This window comes from Triticum aestivum, chromosome 5A (genome assembly GCF_018294505.1).
Source record: "Triticum aestivum cultivar Chinese Spring chromosome 5A, IWGSC CS RefSeq v2.1, whole genome shotgun sequence".
NCBI lineage: Eukaryota > Viridiplantae > Streptophyta > Magnoliopsida > Poales > Poaceae > Triticum > Triticum aestivum.
The window spans coordinates 404,685,807-404,709,041 of NC_057806.1; the positions used below are offsets into that span (position 1 = coordinate 404,685,807).

At 44.1% G+C, this 23,235-nt stretch overlaps 2 protein-coding genes across 2 annotated transcripts; both read left to right on the plus strand.

Moving 5' to 3' along the window:
• The first annotated feature begins 5,325 nt into the window (after positions 1-5,325).
• LOC123107014 (uncharacterized) lies at positions 5,326-6,038 on the plus strand. Its single transcript, XM_044529026.1, has one exon. It carries the CDS (start codon positions 5,581-5,583, stop codon positions 5,818-5,820), a length of 240 nt encoding a protein of 79 aa, XP_044384961.1. The 5' UTR covers positions 5,326-5,580; the 3' UTR covers positions 5,821-6,038.
• A 2,838-nt stretch (positions 6,039-8,876) lies between these two features.
• On the plus strand, positions 8,877-11,926 carry LOC123103648 (protein CHAPERONE-LIKE PROTEIN OF POR1, chloroplastic). The gene is made up of 5 exons (XM_044525297.1): positions 8,877-9,067; positions 9,165-9,307; positions 10,263-10,645; positions 11,266-11,342; positions 11,416-11,926. Exons 1-5 carry the CDS (start codon positions 9,015-9,017, stop codon positions 11,564-11,566), a joined length of 807 nt encoding a protein of 268 aa, XP_044381232.1. The 5' UTR covers positions 8,877-9,014; the 3' UTR covers positions 11,567-11,926.
• The last annotated feature ends 11,309 nt before the right edge of the window (positions 11,927-23,235 follow it).

Sequence of the window (23,235 nt, forward strand, 5' to 3'; positions counted from 1 at the left end):
CAAAGCCCCAACAACTTAGAAGTGAAGAGCTACAAAGATGTTATGGAAAGAAGAAGTGTAGGATGTTTTTCTTTTGCTTAGGAAAGAAGGTGGTTTGTAATGAAACCTCATGCTGAGATGTGGCTTTGGGTTTCACACAAACCATGGAAATGTAATACTTTTGTTGCACAACTTCAAGACCTTGTAATGTTGGGTCCATCTATCTATCTTTCAGACTTCTTTTAAGTTCAATTAGTACAAGAAAGGCCTTGCATAATACTGTTTATTTGTGCTGTCAATGCTAGTAAAAAATGCTGCCAAAGTACAGAAAAACAACCAAAATGCTGCCAAATTTTAGTTCAATTTCATTGCAACAGTACATCATCAACATCTGGATACACCAACAAGCATTGATCACTGGATACATCATACTAACACATCACTTCTTAAATCCTACATACACCACAACTACAACCAGTACAACAAGTGCACCGAGAATACTCCTACAGAGAAAAATGAGCTCATTCATCTTCTGCATTGCTTCTGCATATGCCACGGTCTCGACAGTGCTATGCATTGCTCCTGCACAAGCCTCTGTTTCTTCGCTTGCAATGACACCAGCCGAATCTAAACTGCTCAATCCACGACTGACATACCCAGCTCTCACCAAAAAATCAAAATAGTTGTCTGGTCCATCTGCCCAATAATATTGGCAAGGATTTGGTTGAATCTGATAGAAATTGAGCAAAAAAATTCAGCCAAAAAGAAACACAGAAACATCAAATCGATTGGGCACTTGTAGAAGATCTTACATGGTGATTGGGGCACTTGTAGAAAACCCTGCCAGGATTTGCATCCGATTTTGACACGAGACGAATTGTAGATCGAATGCGGCAGCTAGGGCATGGTACCAACGGCAGCATACCGCGGCAGCCGGCGATGAGATGGGCAGCGAGAAAAGGGCTAATGCCGGAGGTGGAGGAGGCGCTTGGGTAGCCTTCTTCCCGCGGTGCTTCACGGCAGACGAGCTAGCGGCGGCGGACATGGCGGCGACGGCGCGGTGCCAGCGGGAGGGAGAGAGCGAGCAGAAGACCTAGGGACCGGGGAATGAAGAGAGGGCAAACTCCAGGGGCCAAACTGCTTAAATTACCAACCTCCAACCGCGGGAACTATCTCGCGTGGGCCCTCGAGTCGACGTGGCAGCGGTCAAAGCGCCACGCGAGCTGGTCAGCGGCGGTCAGACGAAATTAGGACCTCGGTTGAACAACTTAGAAAGAATTAGGACCCAGATGTGCATTTTGAAAGAATTAGGACCCAGTCGACACTTTCGGGAAAGAATTAGGACCTTGCTTGCATTTTACTCTAGTGAAATTAACACTTGTCTGAAATTTCAGACCATGAAGCCCTCTTCGGAGCAGCAAAACAACATGATACATGACCTGATTAAGACAAGTAAGAACATGGCATGGAGCTACTCAACAAGATTAACAAAAGACCCAAAGTGACTTGGGCCCAAAGGGTTCACAAAATATACTAACGGGCACACGAACATAGCTAAAACACAAACAATTTTTAGACTTAGTGAAAACTGGGACATGCTGAAACATAACTCACGAAGGCATGTTTACGAGCTCGATGCACTCACTACGGTGCAAGTCATGGCAAGACAAGACTACACCCCTCAAGAAGGCACAAAATACAAGCTAGACATAGCAAGAACAATGGCATAGCATGCACGGATCAACTACAATAACATCGGCAAAATCGCAAACAAGTTGACGATCTGCCCTGATTCACAACGAAGAAAAAGTAGAGCTCGATTGACTGAAGCTAGGGTGCTCCATAATTGCAAACAAAGACATGGATGGATAAAGCATAACATGATTATCAAAACTCCTTTACTGATCATCCTCAAAAGAGGCACGGATCACTAGGAAACAAGCTGAACATATGGCATCATGAACTAAATAATCCCAGACTTAGTGAAAACTACTAAGTCCCTGAAAACAGATTTACCGGGTGCCTCACTTTGCAAGCTTGCACAAGTCACCACACACATCCTAAAAATGCATGGGTTGCACCTCTGGAAAGAAGACAAAATGCTTAACAAAATATATGAAGGACTCACAGGCATATCATGCACACAATAATCATGGCAAAAATGACAAAAGTCTAAGATGAACTAACAGATCTGACAATTAACTCATGAAGCCTCCTTCTAACAGCATTTCGGGCATCAAGATGAACTCAAATGAAAATGATTCAATGGAATGAAATGATGTACTCATCGAGGCGAACATTTTGATATGCTATACTCCCAAATCGGAGCTATGGATGCAAAGTTACGAGACCTCGAACAGGAGCATATGGAGTAAACATATCCGGGACTTAGCAAAAAAAAAATAACCTCTGGATCCAGATCTAGGGTTTCGGGGCACGCGGCCCGAGGCGGCGGCGGCACTGTTCATGGCGGCACGCACTGTAGCACGGCGGGGGAAGAGGACGGCGGCCGACGAGGACGAGGCCGCCGGTGGCCGGGGCGGCGGCCCGGGACCCGCGGCGACCGAATCTCGCGGCGCCGGAGGCACCGGGCGGCGGCAGAGGCGGGGGCCGGCGAGTGGAGGCGAGGGCCGGGCCGCCGGAGTTGGCGCGCGGCGGCCGGCGAGTCGGCGGCGAGAAGAGGCGGCATCGGCGCCGGAGAAGAAGGGCAGCGCGGGCGGCGGAGGATGACCCGGGCGGCGGCGGCGGCTACGGGCCTCGGGGGCCCGACTCGGGCCTCCCGGGCCGCGGCGGCGGCGAGGTGGCGAGTGCCACGTGGCGGCAGCGGACTGGCTGAGGCGGCGGCGGCGGTTTCGTCCGCTAGGAGGCGGACATGTTCGGTGACGGCGGGGGCAATTTTAGGGTTTCGAAGAGGGAGAGAGATCCGAAAACGGAGGGGTCTATTTATAGGCATAAGTGGAGCTAGGAGAGTCCAAATGAGGTGCGATTTTCGGCCACGCGATCGTGATCGAACGTTTTAGGACATGGAGCAGAGTTTGGTGGGTTTTGGGCCAAATTGGAGGGGTGTTGGGCTGCAACACACACGGTGCCTTTTCGGTCCCTCGGTTAACCGTTGGAGTATCAAACGAAGTCCAAATGGCACGAAACTTGATAGGCGGTCTACCGGTAGTAAACCAAGGCCGCAAGACAAGTCTCGGTCCAATCCGGAAATGATTAAACCCCACACACGAAACAAAGCTAGAAATGACCATCGGAGGAGAACGAAGCGCCGGAATGCAAAACGGACAACGGGGAAAATGCTCGAATGCATGAGATGAACACGTATGCAAATACAATGCACATGATGACATGATATGAGATGCATGAAAACGAAAACAACACACGGAGACAAAGACCCAAACCCGAGGAAATAAATATAACTTAACGTCGGAAACGGCAAGAGTTGGAGTACAAATAGGGAAAGTTACATCCGGGGTGTTACAAGGCCTAGGGTGAGCGTTTTCACCGCTCGAGGGTGCTGATGTAACTAGCTAGCGTTGTTGTACCTGAGCAGGTGATGGCGATGGCATGACCTACCTTGACGGCTAGTATCCCTCTCGAGATGGCCTCTCTCTCTCTCTCTTTGCTATGAGGGTTTGATGATCCCAAGCAATGCTTCTCTTCTCTATTTTTGTCCGTTCGTTGTTATGTGTTGTTCCTCAGCACACTCATGTTGTTTTCATTTTTGTTGTTGTGCTATGTGGTGTGGTGTGGTGTTGTTCTTGTCTATCTGAGGGTGTCATTATTAGTTTAACACCGGGCCTCGGGCCTTGTATTTCTAAAAAAAGGCAAGACTTACTCCAACTCATTATCCGGTCTTGTTAAAACTTGGAAGGCCATTATGGTTCCTTTAGAGTAAATGCATAAGGTAAAAAAAACTTATCTTATATAAAAGAAAAATGGACGGTCATTATTATGAAATCAATGGTCTAAAATCCACCTAAATGACCCGATAAACGTGTACCTCCTTGAAATGGAAATGCGCAAAAAAAACTAATCATCCAAAATCCACCTACTCAACGATCAAAGAAAAGTCTCTAGTTTAAAATGTAGAAGTTTTCCCCTGATCCAGACTTCTCCCCGCGTATGTAAAAGACTTGCCTTGGGCTCCCTCCTATGAATACAACAAAGAAGCTATCTCAAGTTCTCGACGAGGGTGAAGCCATGTCAAAGATGACATCATTCTCGTGTCGCCATAGCTCCAAAAAAACATGCGTGAAGATTGTGTGGAGATTCCGTCGCCGCCCTGGATTAGAAGATCTCATGCACTACCTTTCCAAGACCGAGGAGCCTCGGGCAGGTACTAATCTGCTTTCCGCATGGTGCTACACCATGCGTGCCAGGACACCTCCTATCATATGATGATAAGTGCTTTCATCATGCGGATCACAAAAGGTGCACATCGGTTGATGAGAAAGTCCAGATCATGCCAGTCTATCAGAAGTTTAACATTTGTTCCGCGACACAAGCCACATGAAGAAGTGACAACCCAGTGACACACGAGAGTTGCATGTTGTCTCATACACCGGAGTGTCAACTGCAAATGAAAAATTCATGATGTGCCATTCTCGATGAGTAGACGCCATTCCTCCCCTCTTCCAATCGGGGACACCTTTTGACATGATGACTTAAGCATCATAAAGTCATGCATCGCGCGCCGATGCTCAAGTTTGGCCCAATGTTGGAGATCCAATAGCCGTCATTTAAGAACCTTGGCCATGAAGTGCTTCATCTTGGTCCTAGAGGAGATGCACTGGAAGAGGTTAGGAAAATTTCTTGGACCATCCATCTCCAACGACGGCCACCATTGCCGCCCCTCTCCAAGGCTTGTAGAGATCCGGCGCTTGAGCCATAGCCCATAACCAAATCATGCAGTGCACAAAGACAAAGCCAGGTCAGGATGCATGCAAGGGGAATTATTTGGTAAATGTTGAGAGAGATAAATGTGCAATTAAAGACTACTTATGGAAAATTCTTAGTCCATCCATCCAATGTCAATCCAAAAAGTGCTCCGGTACCCATCTCCAACGATGGACACCATTGCCGCCTCAAGCAACGACCTAGACTTGGCAGTAACCAACCATCCAGTGCACAAAGACAAAGCCAGGTCAGGATGCATGCATGCAAGGCGAATAATTTGGTAAAAGTTGAGAGAGATAAATGTGCAATTAATAAAGACTACTTATGGACACCTGTCACCGCGAGGGTGAGCCCCACAGGTGGGGACACTTGTCAGCCAGCCCAGCAGCGGCCTCCGGCCGGCTCCGGTGGCTTCCACGCGCTCCCTACCGGAAATGAACAGTGTTGGCCAACGTGACCCCCGGCGGAGGAGAGTAACGGCGCCCAGCGCAGCCCATGCACGCATCCATCCATCCATCCATACGAGTCCCAACCCACCACCACCGCCGTCTCTTCCGCCCAAAGCAAACTGCTCCCCCGGTAATCAGCGAGCGCATTGAAACGGATATACACATCCTAACCTGAGCGCCGCTCTCCATCTATCCATCCATCCATACCATCGTCTTCCCCGTAGATTTCCCACGCAACTTGGAGGCGGCGGCGATGGGGAAGCTGGCGAGGCTCGTGGACGGCATCAAGAGGAGGCTGACCAGGAAGAAGCAGGGGGAGGACCAGGAGGCGGCGGCGGCGGCGTGCTACGACAAGGTGGGCAAGACGGAGAGCATGCGGGTGGAGATCAGGAGCCGCCGCGCGCAGGAGCTCATCGCCAAGAACCTCGCCGCCGCCGACTCCATCGGCCACGGCGGCGCCAAGAAGGCCAAGAAGCGCTTCTTCGCCTTCTGACCCACCGGAATCGGGACCTCCGTCTCTCGATCGATGTATCCTTGTGGCAAGCAAGATCGATCAATCCCCGGTCTTGTACTCTTGTCCCCCCGTGTGATGATTCATTAGTTGCTCGATTAGCTCCCTGCCTGCAGTTGATCATCATGTACTGCAAATATGACTATCTCCTCTAAGATTAAGATGTAATCCATGCATGTCTTGTTCTCTGAGCGCTGACATATACTCCGTATATCTGTATGTTGTTCGCCTTCATCTCTGAGATTTCATATACTGTATTTTGTTATTGGAAGATGAACAGTATTAAATGGTGCAGAAAGGTAAACAGGCTGCGCTACAAGAAAACGTACGGCTGTGCTGCGACTCATGGCGCAGCAACAGTGTTATGATGCGGAAATTGTCAATAATTGTTGCAGCAAAGTATGAGCTCTAGAACAACAAATTGAGGGTATATCCCGTTTGGACTGCAGGATTTCTGTTGAAACTTTAGGGATATACTCAATTCTTAATTAATTTTGCCCCAGGATTACCATGCCAAATTTTGGTCAAACTTTTTCTAGTCCATGAGTTGGCGAACGTTAACGCCTTGTTCGGCAATCCATCGACTCTCGGAATTAATGGAGCGAGGAAACTGCAGCTCCGCCCGCTTCGGGAGCAGAGTTGTGGAGCGGAGCGATTTCGAACAGGGTGTAATTATCAAGAAAAATGAACGAAGTGGACAAACAGATTGGCATGCCAAAACATTGGCAACTATATCGAAACAAACACCAAAATTTTGGTCATGGACGATTCTTTTGGTAGGATGAGCTTTGTTCGCCTTCATTTCTAAGGTTTCATATAGTTTTTTGTTATTGGAAGATGAACAGTATTAAATGGTGCAAAAAGGTAAACAGGCCGCGCTACAAATGAACGTACAGGCTATGCTGCGACTCACGGTGCAGCAACAGTGTTCTGATGCAGAAATTGACAATAATTGTTGCAGCAAAGTATGAGCTTTAAACAACAAATTGAGGGCCTATCCCGTTTGGATTGCAGGATTTCTGTAGAAACTTTGGGGATACTCGATTATTAAGGAAATTTACCCCAAGATTAGCCTACCCTATTTTCCTAGCCAAAAAATTGGTCAAACTTTTGCTAGCCCATGAGTTAGCCAAGATTAGCAAGTAAAATGAACTATGGGCATACGGGCATTGGCTTGAAAAAGCATCGGCAACTATATCGAAACTAACACCGACGGGCCTCTTTGATTCACACAATTCTAAAAATGCGGGAATATGAAAAATGCCATGCTCATCTCAACCATACAAGATTTTTGGTTGTTTGCATGCATAGTAGAAAAAACAAAAGGATTCTTTCAAAGAGGTTCGAGTGGATTCTAGAAATCCTATCGAGAGTAGTACAAAGAAATCCTTAGGACAATTCCTATATGATTCAATCCTATGAATTAAACAACCAACGAAGGAGAAATTCCCAAGGATTCTAACCTTCTAAAATTCCTGTGAAAATCCTTTTAATCAATGGAGCCCTGAAGTTTTGGTCATGGATTTTTTTGGGTAGGTTGAGCTTTAGGCACCATCTAGACATACCCAAAACTATAGTTATCAAAGTCCCATAGAATACACCTCTTGGACCTTAATCTCGTAGGAAGTCTAACATGAGCTCATACCTTGTTCTTTTTATTCAAGTCAAATGCACTTTTTTTTATCTCCGTTTACTCTCTCCTCATATCTCTAACTTATTTGTCTTCATTTGCTGTGAACCATCCACAAGGCACTGCTACAAAAAACTCATGGGTTTCAAAATCCTGTAGTACATCTCATCTCATGATTTATTTTTCCACATATTTTCTATTTCCTGCAATTCAAAGACACTCTTAAATTAATCCTACACAAAATAAACTACCATGGAGAAATAAATACTGCCACAAAATCCAGCAACCTCACCCTGAGACATACAATGGCAAGACATCCTTTCCTTCTCCTAGAGTTTGTATGTTTTTTAGAGGATGGCCAAACACACCATTGACCATCTCCCCTCTATTGTCACGATGTCTTTGTCGCCTCCACCCTATGGATTCAAGATTCCAAGAAACAAGCATTTTGAAGAAATAGTGTGAGATGTCCAATGACATTTTGGGAGGACTTATTTCGGATTCACATGCCTAAGAGTCCATGTTTCTTTTATGGATATCTGATTTGTAAAGGTTTTTTTTAAGTTGCACAAATTCAAAATCTATTCCAGCATCAGTGAAAATTACTACTCTTACCTTAAAGAAACTAGCTGATTGCTCGTGCGTTTTCCAATGAGGGCATACATATTCTAATGACACAAATCATGTCTGACATACTCCCTCCGTCCGTTAAAGAGTGTACGTTTGACTTTAAAATTTGTTCACAAAAGAGTGTACTTCTAGCTTCCCAATGCACATTAAAGTAGAAAAAAAATATTTCTCTCTCATCACAAGGTAATCAATACCAATGACAATTTACACATGGTCTTCTTAATTTCTACATGCACTTAGCTCATTGGGGGTTAGGTAATTAAAGAGAAAAAAGATAGTAGCTTGCACCTTTCCAATGTATTTTTTTACTTAATATCATAATTTGTCCTAAAATTTCTAGATGTACACTCTTCACCGGACGGAGGGAGTATCCCTTACAACCACCATATTCTAATGCAACAAGTGATTTTATTTTATTTGATCGAGTAAATGCAAACAATTTGACTGGATTTGATTGCATTTCTCCGACATATAGTTAGTATGATTTGATATATTTTTTATGAGTAGTATGATTTGCTTTGTTTGGATTGAGTTAATGCAATTATTTTACATCCACCAACAAAAGATTTGATTTGATTTGATTGAGTTAATGAGGGATGCTTCACGCCTTCACCAATGGATGTAGGACTACCAACAACTTCACCAATGGAATATCCTTAAAAACAACCCAAATCAACTTTTTTTTTGAGAAAACCCAAATCAACTCAAAAATGGAAAAGGAAGTGAACAAAGCCCGGCCCACTAAAGTCCGTAGGCAGCAAAGCCAGCCTCACAGGCCCATCACCTGCCTGCCTACCCCCTCCCCTTCTGCGTCTCGTCTTTCTATCCAATCCCATCTCCTTCCCTCCTACGGCGGTCTGCTTCGCCCGCGACCACCTCGCCGCCGCATCCCTCTCAACCACCGCCGGCGTCGGAGATGCAGGCGACGGCCGCATCCTTCCTCGCCCGCCCCCTCCCGTGGCCCCGTCGGTGAGCACAGCCTTAAACCCCCTGACTCCTTGATCCAGGTCTCTTTCTTTTCTGGCGTTCTGACTAGGCCCTGTGCCTGTGATTCTGTTGGGTGCAGCATTGGCAGGAGCGCGTATGGGGCGGTGGAGGTGCGCGGAGGCGTCTCGCCGCTGCCGCCGCGGCTGCGGGCGGTACGGTGCTCTATGAGCCTCTCTATCGGCGCCGGTTCGAGCGACATCGGAGACAGCGGATTCAGCTACCGTAAGATAGCTATTCGAACCCTAGCTCCCATATGAATGCCTTCGCTGATTTATTTTCGGAGGATATAGGATTGGATGGTACTGTAGGTATCTGCACAGAAAAAAAGAGAGGATGCCATGGTACTGTAGGTGGCCTTTGCGTTGCTGGTGCACGAGGCAAGGAATAATATGTGTGGGCTGTGCACAATTGAGTTGTCTTTCTGTTGGTTAGTACCTGATAATGTTAATTGGTGGTGTCCTGCGCATAAGTTGCATTGTGATCGTGAGGAAGCTTGGAGTTGCAACAATGTGTGCAAACGATGCAGATTTAGAGGAATGTTTATTGATTATTAGAAGCTTTTCACTACATAATTTAGAGAGGAGAGATTCATATGCATTATGGGGACAATTTAGAGTCATAAGGAAAGAGCATCAGTGACGAACACAGAATGCAGTTGCTGGTTCAGTACTATATCTTTGTTATCCTGTGGATCGATCAAACTAATGGACCATGTTTTTCTCGCAGTGTGCAGTTGGCTGAAATAGTAGTTAGTATTCTAGTTACAGAGAACTAAAATGATTTGTTTCTATTTCATTGTTGACTTGCTGCCGTATACAACTATACATAATTACATACTGTCAGCAACCAAAGACTTGGGATTTATTACAATTTATGAAGCCCCGATAAACCTGTTTTATAATTATCATCAGTAACAAAACTAAATACAGTCTGCAGCTCTGCTCACAAGTAATATTTTCTTCTTGAATGTTGACATGAAAAGCAAATTTGTAGGTAGAAAATTTTCATTCGTTTAGCTGTTATAGCTTGTGTCGATTTGTATTTATCTGTTTCCACAGTTCTTCTTCTTGCAACTCTCAGTTGTTATTCTCATTGATAAGAATGCCCAGAGTCATATGCTCCATCCTTTGTGTTTATCTGAGGACCTTATGAGCAAAGTGTATGTGTATCTCTGCAGAGTATGCTCCGGTCTTCCGAAGATACCGTGAGCGGGATCCCTACAAGCTTCTTGGTGTTGACCGTGATGCATCTGAAGAAGAGATCAGAAGTGCAAAAGACTTCCTAGTTCAACAGTATGCTGGTCACGAAGCAAGTGAAGAAGCTATTGAAGGTGCTTATGAAAAGATAATAATGAAGAGCTACCAGCATAGGAAGAAAACGAAAATTAATCTGAAAACCAAGCTTTTAAAGCGAGTCGAGGAATCCCCGTCATGGGTAAAGGCATTTCTTGGATACTTTGAGGTGCCATCAATGGATATTATTTCCAAAAGATTATTCTTTTTTGCTTTCATCGCTGGGTGGAGCATAGCAACTTCTGCTGAGAATGGACCTGCATTCCAGGTATATGCTTTGATTATCCTGACCTTTGAAAGGTCTGTCTTTTCTTGTTTGGTGACATGTTTCAGTCCTGTGGTTGCCTGTGGAGATTAACCTAAAAAACATGACACATAACTTGTTGATTTCACAAGGACCAAGTTGAGTGCCATTAAGTTCTAACCAATCACCAGCTATAAACTCACAATCCACAATGCTTGCCCTGTGCGTCTGTCTACCCTTATTTCTGTATGACAGCTGAGAATTCAATAGCAATGGGAATGCAAGGCCTGATAAGTCCTAGACTTGGATATTTACTTATTACTCCCTCCGTTCCATAATATAGCGCATATAGATTTTCTACAAAGTCAAACTTTATAAATTTTGACCAAGTTTATAGAGAAAACTATTTATATCTACAATACCAAATGTATATAATATGAAAGTATGTCTTGTGATGTATCTAAGCATACGTATTTGGTATTCTAGATGTATATGATTTTCTCTACAAAATTGGTCAAAGTTTATAAAGTTTGACTTTTAGAAAAATCTATATGCGCTACATTGTGGAACAGAGGGAGTATAAGTTAGAAGAGCTTCCCAGCTTAGGGATCACTGTATTGACATGTAGTTTACCTTCTCTGCAGCTTGCAATATCACTCTTCTCGTGCATATACTTCCTTAATGACAAGATGAAGAACCTTCTGAGAGCATCAACTACTGGGTTAGCGAAATTTCTTAGCGAATGCCTTGACTTTTTATCCATAGCATGTTTGCTCACGCATGTGTTCTTCCAGGTTTGGAGTACTTGTTGGTGGCTGGATTGTTGGTTCTATGTTGGTCCCTCTTATCCCAACATTTATCATCCCACCTACATGGTCGCTTGAGCTTCTTACCTCCTTGGTTGCATATGTTTTCTTGTTTCTGGGGAGCACTTACCTCAAATGAAGCAACGTCAATCTTGTAACCGTAAATTGTAGTATTGTTTGGAAAATTTTGGCAGTTACTGAAATCTCTACAATTGCATGTACCGGCAATGTTGTTGAATCCTTCGTCCTTCGTCTCAGCTCAGGATAGAGACAACCGGCGAAGCCAGGTGCTTTGTTTACACCAGTTGTCCACTCATTTGTTTAATTAATTGTCCATATAGGGGGCTGTTCTTCGCTTCGCTGGTCCAAGTGAATCGCTGTATGGATCACCTGCTGAAGCTTAGGCACAGGGTCATGTCAGATTGTTAACTCATACGGAATGTACTATTTACATATTGATATTGATGTGGAAATGATGTAGCGAAATTTTTGCGTCTTACGTAATGCTGTTGCAACTTGCAAGAAGCATCAAAGTCGCAAATGTTATGGCAAGAATATCCCCAAAATGTTCTGGGGATAAGCCTGCCGATGTTAGATTTCCTCCAGCATGGTTTCAAAACTGTTGGGTGCACTTTTTGGAATTTCAAAAACATTATTTTGATAATGTCACGACATAGACTCTAAACCTATTGATGATTAAGTTAAGTATTTGTATACCTGCTAAGATGAAAAATAAGATGAGCATCATATGTTATAATTCTAGATAGATACTTCCAAATGACTGAGCAAAACCGATCTGGACTTGTTGTGGCTGCTTTCTATATATCATCACATTTTTCTTATAAAAACAGAGTTGGTGATGATGGTGTACCTGTCATCCTGTAATATAGGCCATCTGATTTATATCCGACGGATAGAAAGGAAACTATGGCAATTTTGTAAAAGAATACCCACATCCCTCTTCATATTTGCAAATAAGGCATTTCCTCGTTCATTCTTTTTCTCGCACAAGATAAACTACTCATACAAATGTATCTTGATCTTCCGTGCAACGCATGGGCATTTTGCTAGTCACGTCACATTTGATATTTCTCAGTTGCCTCATAAGTCATAACATAATTTGTGTCAGTCGATTTGCAACCGGGAATAGTGTCCCCCAGTTCAAAACTTCAAATAGAATTTGATGCCGCTCCAATTAGATGTAGTCTAGTTTGAGACAGGCCCGGTAACGCCTGCGAGGGAGAGCCAGGATCTCACCGGAGGTGGGATGATGCGGCTTGCTGTGGTGTTGTCGCTGCTGGAGGAGGAAGCAGGTTCGCCTTTTGGGTCGGAGAGGTTAGGGGGTTAGGCTGGAGGAGGACGGTCAAGCAGAGCGGTTGGATTGACTTTAAAATGGACTGAAAGAAGAAAATTCAGGCAATTGTGCCTCTTTACTTATGACCATCGTATATGCAGATCACATTTTCCTTGGTCTGGTATTTACTTTAGCTACTTGTCACTGCCAGTTTGCATTATTATTATTTTTTCAGATATCTTTGATTTGGTGTGTATTCAGTTTGTTTGTTTGTTACACTGTTATACTAATATTGTTTAAATTACTTCAGCAATCATTCCAGTGATTATCTTTTGTTTCACGATGCTCATTTTTTTTATCGCATTATAGTCAACATTGTTGGCTTGAACTATAGCTCGTACATTTTTGGTAAAACTCTTATATAGCTGTCATCAACTTTCCCTTTTCATTATTTTCTACTCCCTCCGTCCCATAATGTTAAAACGTTTTCTGACACTACACTAGTGTCAGAAAAGGTAACATTATGGGACGGAGGGAGCACATTGTTGGCTGAACCTGTTGCTGGTGTATGTATTTGGTGTGCGTTTGCAAGTGCAATGAACAAATCTCTTCGATCCATATTAATTTTGTACTAAATCAGCGACAATTAATATGAATCAAAGGTAGTAGTATTTTGATCTATATTTTTTGGTCTCTGTCATTCATTTGCCTCCATACCGTTTGAGAAATGTTGGTTAAAACGGAGTGTGCTCCATTCGATGCCACTGCTAGGAGTTTTGTAGTTCAAACTTGTTGTATTTATTTATCTTTGTGTTTTAATGCCTTCCAATTCACCACTAAACATACTTCACATTAAGCTCTTGATTTGCTTTTTATCGAAGATATTCGAGTGATATATATCCAGTTATCTTGCTAATATGTGCAACTTCAGTTATGGTTGTCTTGCTGATGTTGGATTAATATACAGCATTGCTCGTTCTTTTTTTCTTTTTTCTTTTGTAAAATGCACCTGGTGAATTTGCGCTGCAGGGTGCCCACGCACTAAACACAACCTGACAGTTCAGAGCTACAAATTTTTTAAAAAGCCAGCCTAGACTTTCCACATAAATACACAATCGAACAGCTACAAAGATTCTACACCACAAATACAAACAAGATTGGGGCATAATGTGTTGGTAAACATTTGAGAAAAGAAGGGGAAAAAGCATCTCTGCAATTTCATAGGAAAACCAACGAAAAAAACATCACTCCCAAAGCTTAAGTAGGTACCCTCTGTACCTACAGTGTACAACAATGCAGAGATTAACCTTTCTGTTAGCACTAAAAGGGATCATTACACTAAAATGAGTCGCATCTGTCACTATATACAGATCTGAGACCATTTCTAATAGTGCCAGAAAAAAATACTTCCAAACATTCAACAAGCCAATTTCTGCCTTTCAGATTCATCATCAAGAAGCCAGTGGACCAGAGGTAGCCAAAGTTTTGCTAGCATTTTCATCTTACATAAGGCCATAAAGGGTTGGATGGTAGTATCAAACTGTTGCAGCTACAGCAAAAACAGCACAAAAGAAACATGGTACTTGCTACTAAACCACGAACATTTTGAATACGTAAACCACCAACTAAGATCTCTCTTTACAACTCTTGGCAAGCTTAACAGAATCCTTTGTCTCAATTAATAGGAATCATCATCAAGGATCTTCCTCTTCCTGCATATATAGTTTGTATCATTATATGAACTTGATATGATTAGCACAAAAAATATTACCATATCAATCATTTTTCCAGAAAACATAATGAATCAACAAAAAAAACTTAGGTGTGCAAGAAAAAAATATGTACATTTCAGGTAATTACAAATGCTGCAAAAAAAATACAATCGACATGTGCATTCGCTGGGATGCAGAAAGAGATAGAAATTAACCTATAAGGTATTTGCAATAGGGTGGCATTGGCCTTCTCTTGGTTTTTTGTGGAGAAGGAAAAGGAAGAGTTCCTTCTCTTAGCTAAGAGATGATACCCTTAGTGTGTAAAGGAATCGCTATTTTCTCCATCGAATCATATGCCTTCTGTTAGTCACAAGTTTTCTAATGGTAGCTCATTGTATAATATGGTTTCGTCTCTAAGTGGGTTGCTTTCTCTAACTGCTGAAGACACCCTTAGAGCAGTTTGGTAGCTCACGAGGCTCATAACCTTGAGGTCACGGGTTCGATTCCCCCAGAAATCAGTGTTATTGCCATTCCCCACACCTTCCCCAGCATCTTGACCGCATATTAGAACCATATACACAAATGCAAGTGCAAAGTTACTCAAAAGATTTGAAAACGTAGTCTATTCTAGCAAAAGATAAACACACAACATAATTGCTGATGCCCCACAGCTCCCAAACTAATACACTTATCAATACTCCTAAATACGTGAATGACTGATACTAAGTTACTACAGTAACATAAGCGAGTAGAGTTGTGAGTTGTGGCAACCTTTATGTAGGAATGGAGCTGTGCTGCACTGCATGGTTTCTGATTTGTCTTCAATTTAGAACTTCTCTGGTTCGTGGACTCCATTATTAGCAAGACAAAGGTGCCACATGAAACAGTGGATGCGTTTGACTATCGTGCTATAATTAATTAGGAATTATTGCTCATAGCAGGCACTATCACTAAAACTGGATCATGACCTACCGTTCAACCTATTCCTTTATTAACGATGTACACTCTTTTTTTCCCATAATATATCGGCTGTTTTGCACTTTTTGTTTATTCTGCAATACCTGACATACACATACCAGTCCGGTGGGGAAATAAAGGCGATCATCAAAGTTAATAAGTTTATTTTGGTAGTGCCATCTGAACGAACAGTTCATGGATTTGAATGTCCAACACATCAACGACCATCAGAAGTAAGTTTTTACTTCAATTTAAATGCAGAAAGGAATAATAGTATGCAAGGTGGTACCATGAGATTCTACTTCAATTTAAATGCAGAACAAAGTATGCAAGGTGGAGGCAACCCCAAGTCTCCACTTCACTAACATGTTGATTTCCTTTTTATCAAAGTAACCAGATATGTTAATAGTCTAAATCATTTCAATGAGCACAGGACAAATAATTAGGTGAGATGCAAATACCTGGAGACACACATGGGGAGCTTGACGGCAAGAAAACTCATGAGATTACAACACTTGACTTCATACATGTCGGCGTCTTCTCCAAAAAGGTCTTCGCGTCTCATATACGGATGAGTTGACAGCAGTGCCTTGGCATTCATATCAACAGTAACCACCGAAAACTTGTCATAGCCACCATTCGTGCGCTCAGAGTCAGAGTACAAAAAATGCATCACATGTGGATCCTCCATACTCACAAGAGGGAATTTCAGAATATTGAAGTCATAGTCAGTGCGAAGAGAAGGCAACACTTGATCTGATCGCATAAAAGCATCCATGACCCACTGCATGCCTCCGTTCTCTGTTATCTTCAAACTGTGGGAGGTTATGGTGTAGCCAGAATCGGATGCGCCGGAAAGCTTTCCGTCATCACGATCGACATGAACAAACTTGAGCCGACGGCCTTCATCGGTGACTGACACCCCGCGGTACATTCGCAAGTATCCTCTGCACATATTAACAGTATCCCCCGGTGGATGGCGAGAGCGACCTTGATTAGGTAAATCAAGGTAAGAGACATTTCCTTTGAACACATCAAATGATAAGAAAACAGGGCTTTGGTCCAGGCCGAGGTGGCCCATTAGTCCCGGTTCAATCCAGAACCGGGACCCATGGGGCCATCTGTCCCGGTTCATGAGGCCACGGGCCTGCCGGGCCTCGTGGGGGCATTGGTCCCGGTTCGTCATGCCCCTTTGGTCCCGGTTGGTGGGACGAACCGGGACCAATGGGCCTCGCTCCTGGCCCACCACCATTGGTCCCGGTTGGTGGCTTGAACCGGGACCACAGGCTTACCTTTAGTCCCGATTCATGCCACGAACCGGGACCAATGAGGTGGCTATATATACCCCCCCGCCGGCGAGCAGAGCACTCCACACTGCTCTATTTTTTCTGGCCGGCGAGGGGAGAGCTTTGTGGTGCTCTAGCTCACCTCCTATGCACATGAGGTGTTCGATAAAATGCCCGAGCCACAGTAGTTAAGCTTTCTCCTCTCGAAGCTCGACCTCAAAGCTCCATTTTCCTCGAGATTTGTCTAGGTTTAGCGGCCTGTCACGTCCCACCCCCGTCTTCACCGCCGTGGATCGCCCGCACCGATCTCGTCGCCGGCACCACCGTGGTGAGCCTCTTGTTCTTATCTTCTTTCTGAAAGAAAAAATTTCTTACTTTAGCTAGATAGATACTTGTCTAATTTTCTTACTTTTATTATTGCTTGTTATTATATAGTGCAATGGTTTTGGTATCCGCCCCTGTCGGCCCTCGTCCTGGCTATGATTCGGATGTGGTATATATTATCTTTTTATAACTATTTGGTTCATTTATTGTTTATGACAATTATGCCGACCAACGTGACATAGATTTTATTTATCTAGGAGGTAATTGAACCAGAAATTCCTACCGACCCAATTGTCGAGAGGTTAAATTTAGTTGAAGAAGAAAACAATTACTTGAAGGAAAAAATAAAAAAATTGAGGAGGAGAAGATGATATTGGAGTTGCATGTTGCGGATGTCGTCGATGATCACAAGATCAAGATGGATGCAGTGCGGTTGAAGATGAGAAAGATTAGAAAACATGCCATTCATACCGAGGCTTGGTATCATTATGCCATTGGATCAATTGTTACCTTGGTTGCGATTATGATCGCATTTGTTTTCGCATTGAAATGTTTTACATAGTTTCAATGTATGGTTTAATTAATTAGATGCTGTGGAGAGCTATATGTTGTTAGATGAGAACTATGTATGTACTTTGGTTTTAATGTGATGATGAACTTCTATTAATTTGGTCACTTAATTATCTATTCATGATGTTCTGTAATGGTTTTTGACACACTTAATTATATATAATGCACGTAGATGAATCGGCAATGGATGTATGGTGACAGACACACCTCCGAGTACATTAAGGGCGTGCATGATTTTCTCGAAGTGGCTGAGGCAAACAAGCAGAATGGTTTTATGTGTTGTCCATGCCCTAAATGTGGGAATACGAAGTCTTACTCTGACCGAAAAATCCTTCACACCCACCTGCTTTACAATGGTTTCATGCCACACTATAATGTTTGGACGAGGCACGGAGAAATAAGGGTTATGACGGAAAACGGTGAAGAAGAAGAGGACGATGACAATTATGTGCCCCCTGAATACGGTGATGCTGCAACGGGGGAAGCTGCTGAAGATCAAGAGGAACCAGACGATGTGCCCAATGATGCTGCAACGGGGAAAGCTGCTGAAGATCATGAGGAACCAGACGATGTGCCCGATGATGATGATCTCCACCGGATCATTATCGATGCAAGGACGCAATGCGAAAGTCAAAAGGAGAAGCTGAAGTTCGATCGCATGTTAGAGGATCACAAAAAAGGGTTGTACCCCAATTGCGAAGATGGAAACACAAAGCTCGGTACCGTACTGGAATTGCTGCAGTGGAAGGCAGAGAATGCTGTGTCTGACAAAGGATTTGAGAAGCTACTGAAAATATTGAAGAAGAAGCTTCCAAAGGATAACGAATTGCCCGACAGCACATACGCAGCAAAGAAGGCCGTATGCCCTCTAGGATTGGAGGTGCAGAAGATACATGCATGCCCTAATGACTGCATCCTCTACCGCGGTGCATACAAGGATCTGAACGCATGCCCGGTATGTGGTACATTGCGGTATAAGATCAGACGAGATGACCCTGGTGATGTTGACGGCGAGCCCCCTAGGAAGAGGGTTCCTGCTGTTGGGGAACGTTGCAGAAAACAAAATTTTTCCTACGGTTTCACCAAGATCCATCTATGAGTTCATTTAGCAACGAGTGATCGGATGCATCTACATACCTTTGTAGATCGTGAGCGGAAGCGTTCAAAGAACGGGGATGAGGTAGTCGAACACGACGTGATCCAAATCACCGGAGATCCTAGCACCGAACGGACGGCACCTTCGCGTTCAACACACGTACGGTCAGCATAACGTCTCCTTCTTCTTGATCCAGCAAGAGGGAAGGAGAGGTTGAGGAAGATGGCTCCAGCAGCAGCACGACGGCGTGGTGATGGTGAAGCTGCAGTACTCCGTCAGGGCTTCGCCAAGCACTATGGAGAAGGAGGAGGTGTTGGAGAGGGAGAAGGAGGCAACCAAAGGCATGGATGAAGAGCCCTCCTTCCCCCACTATATATAGGAGGGCCAAGGGGGGGGGGCGCCGGCCCTAGGAGATCCAATCTCCTAGGGGGGTGCGGCCAAGGGGGAGGAATCCTTCCTCCCCAAGGCACCTAGGAGGTGCCTTCCCCTCCTAGGACTCTTCCTCCTTGAAACCCTAGGCGCATGGGCCTCTTGGGGCTGGTGCCCTTGGCCCATGTAGGCCAAGGCGCACCCACTACAGCCCATGTGGCCCCCGGGACAGGTGGCCCCACCCGGTGGACCCCCCGGACCCTTCCGGTGGTCCCGGTACAATACCGATGACCCCGAAACTTGTCCCGATGGCCGAAACAGGACTTCCCATATATAAATCTTTACCTCCGGACCATTTCGGAACTCTTCATGATGTCCGGGATCTCATCCGGGACTTCGAACAACATTCGGGTTACTGCATATACATATCCCTACAACCCTAGCGTCACCGAACCTTAAGTGTGTAGACCCTACGGGTTCGGGAGACATGTAGACACGACCGAGATCGCTCTCCGGTCAATAACCAACAGCGGGATCTGGATACCCATGTTGGCTCCCACATGCTCCTCGATGATCTCATCGGATGAACTACGATGTCGAGGATTCAAGCAACCCCGTATACAATTCCCTTTGTCAATTGATATGTTACTTGCCCGAGATTCGATCGTCGGTATCCCAATACCTCGTTCAATCTCGTTACCGGCAAGTCACTTTACTCGTACCGTAATGCATGATCCCGTGACCAGACACTTAGTCACTTTGAGCTCATTATGATGATGCATTACCGAGTGGGCCCAGTGATACCTCTCCGTCATACGGAGTGACAAATCCCAGTCTTGATCCATGTCAACCCAACAGACACTTTCGGAGATACCCGTAGTATACCTTTATAGTCACCCAGTTACGTTGTGACGTTTGGTATACCCAAAGCACTCCTACGGTATCCGGGAGTTACACGATCTCATGGTCTAAGGAAAGGATACTTGACATTGGAAAACTCTAGCAAACGAACTACACGATCTTATGCTATGTTTAGGATTGGGTCTTGTCCATCACATCATTCTCCTAATGATGTGATCTCGTTATCAATGACATCCAATGTCCATAGTCAGGAAACCATGACTATCTGTTGATCAACAAGCTAGTCAACTAGAGGCTTACTAGGGACATGTTGGTGTCTGTTATTCACACATGTATTACGATTTCCGGATAACACAATTATAGCATGAATAAAGACAATTATCATGAACAAGGAAATATAATAATAATGCTTTTATTATTGCCTCAAGGGCATATTTCCAACAGTCTCCCACTTGCACTAGAGTCAATAATCTAGTTACATTGTGATGAATCGAACACCCATGGAATTCTGGTGTTGATCATGTTTTGCCCTAGGGAGAGGTTTAGTCAACGGATCTGCTACATTCAGGTCCGTATGTACTTTACAAATCTCTATGTCTCCATCTTGAACATTTTCACGAATGGAGTTGAAGCGACGCTTGATGTGCCTTGTCTTCTTGTGAAACCTGGGCTCATTGGCAAGTGCAATAGCTCCAGTGTTGTCACAAAAGAGTTTGATTGGCCCCGACGCATTGGGTATGACTCCTAGGTCGGTGATGAACTCCTTCACCCAAATTGCTTCATGCGCTGCCTTCGAGGCTGCCATGTACTCCGCTTCACATGTAGATCCCGCCACGACGCTCTGCTTGCAACTGCACCAGCTTACTGCCCCACCATTCAAAATATACACGTATCCGGTTTGTGACTTTGAGTCATCCAGATCTGTGTCGAAGCTAGCGTCGACGTAACCCTTTACGACGAGCTCTTAGTCACCTCCATGAACGAGAAACATTTCCTTAGTCCTTTTCAGGTACTTCAGGATATTCTTGACCGCTGTCCAATGTTCCTTGCCGGGATTACTTTGGTACATGCCTACCAAACTTACGGCAAGGTTTACATCAGGTCTGGTACACAGCATGGCATACATAATAGAACCTATGGCTGAGGCATAGGGGATGACGCTCATCTCTTCTATATCTTCTACCGTGGTCGGACATTGAGCTGAGCTCAATTTTACACCTTGCAACACAGGCAAGAACCCCTTCTTAGACTGATCCATATTGAACTTCTTCAATATCTTATCAAGGTATGTGCTTTGTGAAAGACCTATGAGGCGTCTTGATCTATCTCTGTAGATCTTGATGCCTAATATATAAGCAGCTTCTCCAAGGTCCTTCATTGAAAAACTCTTATTCAAGTAGGCCTTGATGCTGTCCAAGAGTTCTATATCATTTCCCATCAAAAGTATGTCATCTACATATAGTATGAGAAATGCTACAGAGCTCCCACTCACTTTCTTGTAAACGCAGGCTTCTCCATAAGTCTGCGTAAACCCAAACGCTTTGATCATCTCATCAAAGCGAATGTTCCAACTCCGAGATGCTTGCACCAGCCCATAAATCGAGCGTTGGAGCTTGCACACCTTGTTAGCATTCTTAGGATCGACAAAGCCTTCCGGCTGCATCATATACAATTCTTCCTTAAGGAAACCATTAAGGAATGCCGTTTTGACGTCCATTTGCCATATTTCATAATTGTAGAATGCGGCAATTGCTAACATGATTCGGACGGACTTTAGCTTCGCTACCGGTGAGAAAGTCTCATCATAGTCAACCCCTTGAACTTGTCGATAACCCTTAGCGACAAGCCTAGCTTTATAGATGGTCACATTACCATCCGCGTCTGTCTTCTTCTTAAAGATCCATTTATTTTCTATGGCTCGCCGTTCAATGGGCAAGTCAGTCAAAGTCCATACTTCATTTTCATACATGGATCCTATCTTGGATTTCATGGCTTCTAGCCATTTGTCAGAATCCGGGCCCGCTATCGCTTCTTCATAGTTCGAAGGTTCACCGTTGTCTAACAACATGATTTCCAAGACAGGGTTGCCGTACCACTCTGGTGCGGAACGTGTCCTTGTGGACCTTCAAATTTCAGTAGGAGCTTGATGAGAAGTATCTTGATCATCATCAATAACTTCCTCTCTAGTTGGTGCAGGCACCTCAGGAACATTTTCTTGAGTTGTTCCATTCTCCGGTTCAAGAGGTAACACTTCATCAAGTTCTACTTTTCTCCCACTTACTTCTTTCGAGAGAAACTCTTTCTCTAGAAAGAATCCATTCTTGGCAACAAAGATCGTGCCTTCGGATCTGAGGTAGAAGGTATACCCAACAGTTTCTTTAGGGTATCCTATGAAGATGCATTTTTCCGACTTGGGTTCGAGCTTTTCAGGTTGAAGTTTCTTGACATAAGCATCGCATCCCCAAACTTTCAGAAACGACAGCTTAGGTTTCTTCCCAAACCATAATTCAAACGGTGTTGTCTCATCGGATTTCGACGGAGCCCTATTTAAAGTGAATGCAGCAGTCTCTAAAGCATAGCCCCAAAAGGATAGCGGTAAATCGGTAAGAGACATCATAGATCGCACCATATCTAATAGAGTGCGATTATGACGTTCGGACACACCATTACGCTGAGGTGTTCCAGGCGGCGTGAGTTGTGAAACTATTCCACATTTTCTTAAGTGTGTGCCAAATTCATGACTCAAGTATTCTCCTCCACGATCTGATCGTAAAAACTTGATTTTCCTGTCACGTTGATTCTCAACCTCACTCTGAAATTCCTTGAACTTTTCAAAGGTTTCAGACTTGTGTTTCATTAGGTAGATATACCCATATCTACTCAAATCATCAGTGAGGGTGAGAACATAACGATAGCCACCGCGAGCCTCAACACTCATTGGACCGCACACATCAGTATGTATGATTTCCAATAAGTTGGTTGCTCGCGCCATTGTTCCTGAGAACGGAGTCTTGGTCATCTTACCCATGAGGCATGGTTCGCACGTGTCAAATGATTCGTAATCAAGAGACTCTAAAAGTCCATCTGCATGGAGCTTCTTCATGCGTTTGACACCTATGTGACCAAGGCGGCAGTGCCACAAGTATGTGGGACTATCATTATCAACTTTACATCTTTTGGTACTCACACTATGAATATGTGTAGCATTACGCTCGAGATTCATTAAGAATAAACCATTCACCATAGGAGCATGACCATAAAACATATCTCTCATATAAATAGAACAACCATTATTCTCGGATTTAAATGAGTAGCCATCTCGAATTAAACGAGATCCCG